The sequence below is a fragment of the Mus caroli genome, chromosome 1 (assembly GCF_900094665.2).
Source record: "Mus caroli chromosome 1, CAROLI_EIJ_v1.1, whole genome shotgun sequence".
Taxonomy (NCBI): Eukaryota; Metazoa; Chordata; class Mammalia; order Rodentia; family Muridae; genus Mus; species Mus caroli.
The window spans coordinates 40,906,907-40,916,957 of record NC_034570.1 but is presented as its reverse complement, the minus strand read 5'-3'; the positions used below and the strand labels follow the sequence as shown (position 1 = coordinate 40,916,957).

Below are 10,051 nucleotides of genomic sequence, written 5' to 3'. Positions count from 1 at the left end.
CTAGGAATTTCATAAATTCATTCTTTTTAATAGCTGAGTAGTACTCCATTGTGTAAATGTACCACATTTTTTGTATCCATTCCTCTGTTGAGGGGCATTGTTCTATTAACTTACTAAATATATAATCTAAAACATAACCTTTGAAAAGAGATGCTCTCCATGGCATGGGTGATGTTCTCCCAGAAGCCATGCATCAGTAAAGCGGCACCACAGGACCAACTTTGGGACACCTTTCTACTGGTGAGTGTTCAGAGAGGCCCGGGGGCACCTCAACAACACAGACCATGGGGACTGCTTTTGGTTGCCCACATGAATTCAGCTGTAAAGACTGCTAAAGATTACACACTATGGTCACAGGGCATAAAAACGAAACTGAAGCTGAGCTGCAAGCTCAGCTTCCCTATTGTCCAGCTGTCATGGTGTCAGAGTTGCTATACAGGTTGGGGTGGGGGTATTATTCACAGTTTTACCAAACTGTGAATACTGCTAGCTACAACAAAAACTTCAGAGGCAAGACACAGCCTCTAGTGTTATGCTGGTAGGACTGAAATTGAGGCAAGCAGCCATTTTCTAATTGTATTTGAGGCCTGTTCCACAACAGGAAACTCATGCCTAGCTCTGTAAGTGTGCTTAAGTGCCCTTGACTGGGAAACCATGGGCCTTAGAAGGTTACAGACTACTACTACAGTTTTGCTAAAAGGCCATGTTGTCAAACTGCTTTCTACTCCTGTTTATACCCCTGGATTGTGCGGCTTCTAGACTTCATCAGAGGAGCTTACTGGAGTGTGGTGTTAATGGAAAACTCCACAAAAATGACAAGAGTTAAGTGCTGGTATGGGATTAGGCCCACATAAAACTGCTGTATCACCTCACCAAGGCTCAGGGGCTATTACATAAGAGGTGGCAGAAAGAATGTCAGAATGAATACACGAAAAAGAAAGACAAGAAAACAAAAGACAGTAGAGAACTTCTGGGTCTGTGTTCATTCAGAGATGATACACCTAACCCTCAAGAGACTGGAGCCCCCAGGGAGTTTAGAGGTCAAGTGGGGTGGGGGTGGGGGCATTCACATGGAGATGGCATGGGGTGGGGAGGAGGTATGGGATGTGGAGCAGATGGAGGGTGGAATGGGGGTGAGGGATGGAATATGGACTATAAAAATAAATCTAAAATAAAATAAAATTTAAAAAAAAGAAAAAGAAAAGACAAGTTGACTGACCATTAGACATTGGAATCTTTAGTAAAGGTAAGAGTTTATATGCAATAGAACACATAAAACACAAAGAGAAGGAAAAACAACTTAAGTTTTGAGTAACAGATGGGAATATAACAAAGGATAATATATTCAGTTGGTAGAGTAGGAATATTCTCATTTGTGTGGCATAAGAGAGAAAATACTGGATCTTTAAGAAGAAATGCAATCCTAGTGTAATGCTGGAATGTGTATTGATTTTGTATAGCTATAATTATATTCCATCTAAGCTGAGACTTAATTGGGTCTTTATAATTAATGTTTCAAGCAAAGATGGAGACAAATAAACACATAAACATAAAAGCCCACAGGGCTTGGAACAGAGGCCAGTGGCAGAAGGCCCACCACTGCTGTGAGGTGCTAGGTTAGACCCTAAGCTCTGAGAAAGAAAACTATATATGAAATAGGATAAAGACAGGACTGGCAGCCCAAGCCTGCAGCCCTAGATCCTAAAAGAACAGGGTAGGAGAACTCTAAGTTCTATAGAGTTCACACCTCTGCTGGGCAACCCAGCAAGACATGACTGAGAAATAAAGATGGGGTGGGGAGGGGAAGGACTTGGAACACAATTCAGTGTAATAGTGACTGTTGCACACACCAGGCTCCAGGTTCAATGCCCAGAACAATGAATGTGCATATGTATGTATATATGTATGAACACACACACCTGATGAAATTATGAAGGAGAAGCATGCTAAGTGAGGTAGCAACATCTGGCAGTACACAGAGCCAAATGGCACTATCTAAAGCTGAAAGACCAACAGAAGGCAACCTGAGCATATATTCACAATCAGAAAGACAAAGAAAGGCTAAACAAGATCTGCTCTTTTTTTCTATAATGTAAAGGGAAGATCCTAAATTGAAAATTAATTTTCAAAAAAAAAAAAAAATCAACTTAAATAAAAAGGAAACCAGGGCAGGGAAGTTCGGCTTTGCATTCTGTTGTGTGCCTTACAATACATCTTACTGACCACCTACCTCACCGTGAGTGAGAGTTGTGAAAGGGGAATTTTGCTGTGTACCTGTGATTCTTCACAATGTTGCTCAACAGATTCCATGTTGCCCATTACAGCAGTTCCCAGAACCGACATTAGAGCCATCCTGTGATCTGGAACTCTGCTTTTCTGCCAAATAACTGCCTAGGGAGAAGAAAACAGATGTGTTGTAGTACAATTAAGATTTAGTAAACTCAAAAACTTACAGCGTTTACATATGTAGCATTTATCCTTGAAGTTGACTGTGTCATTCACAAGGAACTCATGAGCTATGGTCTAAGAAAACAAACCCTGGTTCTACATTCTAAGCTGTACATGCAGAAATGTGTAACCTGATCAACCCCCAGTCGTTTCCTTACAATTTCACAAAATACTCTCTCTCTAACTCTAAGAATACATATTTCAAAGTGTATTTACAATTAAGGTTTCTCCCCCTCCTCCCAGAACTGACAGCTATGCTGTAGGCTTACTGTAAATATTTAAACCGTTGTAAAAATTAAAAAAAAAAGTACTTTAAAATGATGTGTTCAGGTACTTTTAGTAAACAGAGAACTTATAATTAGCTGACTCTCACATAAATAAATGCTGCATAGAGTAGATCCATTTTCCTGCTGCATATTGTAGGCAGATCAAGAGACACAATCAAGAGACCAGACCAAAGGTTGCTGTATCCAATTAGAGTTGAAAACACTTAAGAAATTGTCAGTATAGAAAACATGCATCCATCCAACAAATATTCACCCAGTCTCTTGTATGTCCTGATGAAAATATTCAAGGAACTTAAGAGAAACATCATTAGCATCTTGGGGACAAGAAGAGGGGGAGGGGACAGGAGAGGTCAGAGTGAAGAGGAGAGACAGGACAGTGTCAAGCACAGAAGAGTCTCTGACAGCAAGCAGGTCCTTCTCTGCAGCGACAAAGATGTGACCACTGTATTTAATAGTCAGGAGAGTGGCCACAGTTCCAGAAGTGCAAGAAGGGCCAAACTGCAGTAATTTGAGTAGTGGTCAAATAATAGGCTCATGCATCTCCCTCAGGAGCTCTGACTGACAGTCAGGGCACTACTGAAGGCAGGGAAGTACACTAGCCAGTCTGTGTGGAGGCCTGAGGCATGCAAGTTCATCGTGTGTGTGTGTGTGTGTGTGTGTGTGTGTGTGCGTGCGTGCGCGCGCGCGCGCGCGAGTGCGCTGAAGTCTTTCATTTGTTTATGCTATCCAGAAAAACAGAACCAGTAATCAGAAAAAGAAGTTTTTAATAAACCAGGCTGCTAAAACCATGCAAATAAATTTTTCTTCTCAATCCAATGTAGAACTTTGACAGCTCAATAAACCTGTATACTCTTTGGGAATTTTCTATTTTTTTTTTCTGAAAAGTATAATAACTGGAGGGAGAGGTTTATTACACACAGGGTAAGGATATACAAAGACAGGGAAGAAAAGAGAAAGGGAAAGAGAGGAGGGGTGAACCACGCTGTGAACCAAAGCAAGTCAGTCAGAGGAGTCCTGAGCAAGGCCAGGGCCATGCATGCCCCAGGACATTCTCCTGGAAGCAGCACTAACGGTAAGAGCAGGAGGGGAGGATGTGCTCTGTGGGAATCTCAAAGAACAACCAACCACACAGTGAGACAAATGACTGAGAGGGTAAGGGAGGACCTGTGCCCATTCCAAGAGTTCTACTTATACCATCAGACAGTTACGACTAAGGAATAATTCACTGCTTGCTAGGCACCTCTGATCCATAAACTAAGGTTTATTTTTCACAATCATTTCAGATAGTAAACCTAAGCTCAAAGAAACCAACTTTATTAAATAAACAGTCAGTCATGGAACCAATTCTATACCCCCACCCCGATTTGGCTTTAAACCTATTTTTCATATTCCAACATTTTTTTTTCTAGTCAAAGGAAGCAGTAATTTAGAAACCAGCTTGAATTTAAGGAGTTTAAGACTCCTTCAAACAGTAAAGTGTTTGACTGACAAATGCATTTTTTGATAATTACCACTTGTGGCCATGTGATGTCCTATGGAACTTCTTAATACTGTTTAAATGAATTTATTTTTAAAAGTTCAGGGAACAAATTGCTGACTGATGCAGTTTACACAAAAGTATGAAGGCACAGAGTAGGCTGGAAATGAAGTTAAATGTACAAGAGCAACATTTTGAATGGCCGAGCACAGCATGGCGCGTTTACTGTTTCTTATATATAATACTGGAACAATCTTAACTAAGAACAAAACATGATCAGATGTGGTAGTTTTGCAAGAGTGATTTAGTGAGAACTGAAGTTAGGAAAACAAAACCAAACCACGGTTACAGTATTTATCCGAGGCAGAGATTCCCAGCCATGAGCGTGAGAAATTAGCAAACTTCATTCACAAAATGTGCCCTTAGGTCTCCGGGAACTGTGGTTTCTGCTGGACTCACTGTGGTATGGTTACTTTGCAGTCTTGAAAAATGCGGTGAAATACACGCTCAGAAAAACATTTACATAAGAATTATACTTCTAGTTTGCTCATTCATTCCTTTATTTATTGACTGTAAGGGCAATTCCCTTGTAAGCTATGGCATTAAACCTGAAATAAAAGAACCAGCAAGAGGGAAAAACACACATACACACACAAAAGCAAGCTAAAGGATTTGAAAGAAATGTTATATGATGTGGTGACTTCAAGTGCTGAAGAAAAGTACTGTGGAGGCTTTCCAGGCTTTGGCCTGAGAAGCTGAAATGTCAGGAACCCCACTCAGCAAGATAACACATCACTAGAACAGGTTTGTGGGCAAGAGAAAAATGATGCACTCAGCTTGTTCAATGCTGAGTCCCTCATATCAAGGGCAGCACTGGATTCCACAGATGATCCACTAAGGTACAGTTCTCAACCTGTGGGAAGTGTCCCTTTCACAAGGGCCCCCTAAGACCTTTGGAAAACACAGATAATGATGTTTACATAATGTTACATATATGGTGTTAAACATAATGTTTACATTATGATTCCTAACAGTAGCAAAATTCCAGGTATGAAGCAGTGATGAGCATAGTTGTATGGCTGGGGTCACCACAGCACGAGGGACTGTATTAAATGGTCACGGCATCAGGAAGGTGGAGAACCAGTGCTCTAAGGAATTATATATTGAAGTTTTCTGGGGAAAGCTGGAGCTACAGTGAGCTGTCTCACTGGTTCCCAACACTAGCTGCCCTACTCTGTGCCTGCTGATAAGTAAAGACTTCGCTTTGTTACTCAAGGAACTTTGAAGCCATCTTTGCTTCCTTCAAGTAAAACAGTTTTATTGTGCTGTAGTTTGTTACATAGTGTGCTTACAGATTTGTAGCATTTGTACAATTTTAGAAAAAATGATCACTCCAAACAGGAATGGCCTTTCATCTCTCCGTAACTACTACCCTCTTCCTAAAACTGCCTATGTTCCGACTGTTATATGCATGGAATCACACAGAATGGAGTATTTCATTAAGACCATGCACAATGCTCTGAAATTTCATGAGTGGTGTATAACTCTATCCTTTTCCAGTGGCTGAGGAATATTCATGACACGTGTTTGATGTCTTTGCATAAGTGTATGGCTATCTGGGTGTTTCCTGTTTGGACCATCCTGAATGGTACTGCTAGAAACACTGCGTTTGTTGTGTGGACATGTTTCGTCTCTCCTGGACAAGTACCCAGGGCCTAAGTGCTGGGCCATGTGGGATCTCTAGGCTGCTGTCGTAAGGTTTCTACTACTGTGAAGAGACGCTGTGACCAAAGCAACTCTTTTTTTTTTTTTTTAAAGATTTATTTACTTATTATATGTAAGTACACTGTAGCTGTCTTCAGACACTCCAGAAGAGGGAGTCAGATCTCCTTACAGATGGTTGTGAGCCACCATGTGGTTGCTGGGATTTGAACTCTGGACCTTCAGAAGAGCAGTTGGGTGCTCTTACCCACTGAGCCATCTCACCAGCCCCCAAAGCAACTCTTATAAAGGGAAACATGTGATTGGAGCTGGCTTACAGGTTCAGAGGTTTAGTCAATTATCTTTATGTTGGGAACCATGTCAGTGAAGACAGACATGGTGCTGGAGAAGAAGCCAAGTTTTCTACATCTAGATTGACAGGCAACAGGAAAAGAGAATGACACTGGCCCTAACTTGGGCTTCTGAAACCCAAGGACCATTCACAGTGACACACTTCCTCTAACAAGGGTACATGCACTCTAACAAGACCCCACCTCCTAATAGTGCCCACTCCCTGTGAACCAATGGAGACTATTTTCATTAAACCAGCACAGCTGAGTAGCATATAATCTCTATGTGCATTAAGCTTCAAAAAGAAAGAAATGCTGGCAGTGGCTGCTGTTATAGGTACAGTGGTGACTTAAGGAGAAATATTCTAAATAACAGAGTAGGCAGAAGGTCCTGGACAGTCTGCAGCTGTATGGAAATGAAATGCCCCGTAACAAACTGACACACAATGAAATGTTAGTCACAGAGGCTGCACCCTGCACAGCTGCACCAGCACTCTCGCTCCGGCATAGGGAAACCGACTTCATATTCTCTCTCTCTCTCTCTCTCTCTCTCTCCCTCCCCATCTCCTCCCCCTTCCTCTCCCTGCTTTTCATCCTCCCTTCTTTCTATCTGGGGGAGATTAAACCCAAGGGAGCTGACACATGCTGGTCAACTACAGATCTCATCCCTACTATCATATCTACATAAAACTGTGAGGAAACCACTTCAATTACTGTATCTGAAATGTAACTATGAAGCTGTGATCTCACACCATAGACCTTGGCTGATGTTAGAGAGCTGCCTCGTGAATAAATCTTAGTTGCTGAGTAATGCCAAGGTTCCAGTCTCACTGCTGGGTTTGCTGAAGTCAGTATATAAGATGACTTTAGGAAACTGGTTTTAGAACATCAGAGCCACACAAGAACAATAAATGTTTTTGTTTTTTCTTTGCCGTAATGTGAACACTGCCAGTATGAACTGCCATGTCTCTGCAAGGGAATCAATTTAGGGGCATTGCCCAAACTTAGTATCATGTGGCCCAGCAATGAATAATACAAACATCTGCCAAGAAGCAAAACTTCCAGTCTTCCCCAGAAAATATTTGTTTTCCATACAAAATCCATTATTAAAGAAGCTGAAAATTTGATATATTTTTAATAAAAACCTTAGTTCTAGATCATCCACACTACTCTAGTAATACAGAGATAATCTTCTTACTTCCTCAAGTGTTCTGTATATCTTGCCCTTAGGCTGAAAGCTTAACATATGCTAAAAATACACACACACACCTCCATATGTTTTCTATCTAGGTCACACAAAGCTGGAGCATCTGAGTGTGCCAAGTGAGAATTGGACTCTGGGCAGTCTGATGACAGTGCAGAAGCTCCATCAAGAATATATTATTACATGCACACCATCTGAAGACTGATTTAAGTTAGTCAAATATATCTTGTCCCCATCCCATTTCACTGATATACACGGTTTGAATAGGGAATGTGTATACACAAAAAATGCAGTTACCAAAATGCACTGCTAATTAATTCTCTCTGACCATAGGCATCTATATCTATCTATCTATCTATCTATCTATCTATCTATCTATCTATCTATAAAGCACATGCTACCAGTATGAAATTCAACTGCTGTATTTAAGAAATTGATTTTTTAAAAACTATATTTCACTGTGTGTGTATGTGGTGTGTGTGTGTGTGTGTGTAGGGGGAAATGTGCATGCCAGTGCAGGCGATTGTTGAGGCCAGAGGCAAGGGATTTCCTGTAGCTAGAATGACAAGGCTTTTGTGAGTCTCCCAGTGTGGATGCTAGGAATTGAACTAAGAAGATTTCTCTTAGCTGATGAGATAACCCCCTACCTCTAGGTGTTGTACTTGAAATACTGAAACAGAATTTAAAAATGTATGTGTTTAAGGCTATAGTCCTAAGTCTTTTCTAAGATGAAAAGGAGAATTTTGATAGGCCTATAGTTCACATAATTTATTGTCCTTAATGTTAAAACTGATTTGAGTTTATTTTCCCTACCAGATAAAGGACAAAAATATTAATTAGAAATTTGCCTCAATGTATAAAAGGCATGTCTTTACATAGAAAATGGGAGAGGGAGATTCAAACTTTTAAAATTCATATAATTACTCAAAATTTATAAACAAAAAAACTAATGTAGTCACATAAAGAGCTATATGGGAAATGTTTAATCATGCAGCTTAAAGTGTCTTGTTTTTGAGGCAGTGTCTCCTGTTCTCACTGAGCTCAAACTGGTGCTACACTCACCACATAGCCAAGGGTGACTGAACTTCTGATCTTCAAACTACAGGTATATCCTGTATTTTATGGTATCAGGACTAGGGATCAACCCGAACTTCTGCTTCTCATAAGCACTCTTACTTCTCCAAACTCTGTAAATGAGGCTTGCAAAGAAAGAGGCACGCAAATATCTCTACAGTATGGCTCTTCACTGTTCTGTTTGTTTCTTAATCAAGTGGTAAAGTATGGGACTAATAAATATACCTAGTCTACAATTGATTAGGATTTCTCTTCAGTCTGCCTGCTTAGCAAAAACTTTCTACTTGTGTGGTAAAATTTTCACTTTAAAAGTATTACTTCTGCACTTCTGATCCAACCAGCACGGGGATAGCTAGGGCACAGAGTCAGCTGACACCTGCCAGCTACCTACAAAACCGCCACGGGATCTTAAGACCTCCAGTGAGTGGAACACAGCTTCTGCTCCAATCCAATCGCGCAGGACCTGAGACTGCATTAGTTAGGGAAGCAGAAAATCCGGCCTGATCAGGGGCACAAGTCCCTTCCGGTCGACACCAGTAAAGGGGTACCTTGGGCGCGGAGTTTGCGGACACCCGGAAGGTATACACAGGACCCTCCACGGGATCTTAAGACCTTTGTGAGTAGATCACAACTTCTTGCCAGGAGGCAGGTTCGAACACCAGATATATGGGCACCTTCCCTGCAAGAGGAGAGCCTACCAGAAGAGAGTACTCGGAGCACTGAAACTCGGGAGAGAGCTAGTCTCCCAGGTCTGCTGATAGAGGCTAAAATAAACACCTGAGGAACAAGATCTACCCAGAGACAACTACAACTAACTCCAGAGATTACCAGATGGCAAAGGCAAACGTAAAAATCTTACTAACAGAAACCAAGACCACTCACCATCATCAGAACACAACACTCCCACCCCACCCAGTCCTGGGCACCTCAACAAACCCGAAAAACTAGACCCGGATTTAAAAGCATATCTCATGATGATGGTACAGGACATCATAAAGGACTTTAATAACTCACTTAAAGAAATAAAGGAGAACACTGCTTAACAGGTAGAAGACCTTAAAGAGGAAGCACAAAAATCCTTTAAGTATTGCAAGAAAGCATGACCAAACAGGTGATGGAATTGAATAAAACCATCCAAGACCTAAAAAGGGAAGTAGACACTATAAAGAAAACCAAAAGTGAGGCAACACTGGAGATAAAAAAACCTAGGAAAAAATCTGGAACTATAGATGCAAGCATCAGCAACAGAATATAAGAGATGGAAGAGAGAATCTCAGGTGTAGAAGATTCCATAGAGAACATCTGCACAACAATCAAAGAAAATACAAATTACAAAAGGATCCTAACTCAAAACATCCAGGAAATCCAGGACACAATGAGAAGACCAAACCTATGGATAATAGGAGTAGATGAGAATGAAGATTTTCAACTTAAAGGGACAGCAAATATCTTCAACAAAATTATAGAAGAAAACTTCTCAAACCTAAAGAAAGAGATGCCCATGAACATA

The 10,051-nt window shown here is 40.9% G+C and overlaps 1 protein-coding gene across 14 annotated transcripts in view; it reads right to left on the bottom strand.

Moving 5' to 3' along the window:
- Pms1 (PMS1 homolog 1, mismatch repair system component) overlaps positions 1-10,051 on the bottom strand; it is a 104,413-nt gene that overhangs the window by 26,635 nt on the left and 67,727 nt on the right. For all 14 annotated transcript variants that reach the window (XM_021162634.1, XM_029479061.1, XM_029479084.1 and 11 more), the window contains one exon: positions 2,275-2,391. In XM_021162634.1, coding sequence (XP_021018293.1) covers positions 2,275-2,391 — 117 coding nt within the window. The remainder of the gene's footprint in view (positions 1-2,274; positions 2,392-10,051) is intronic.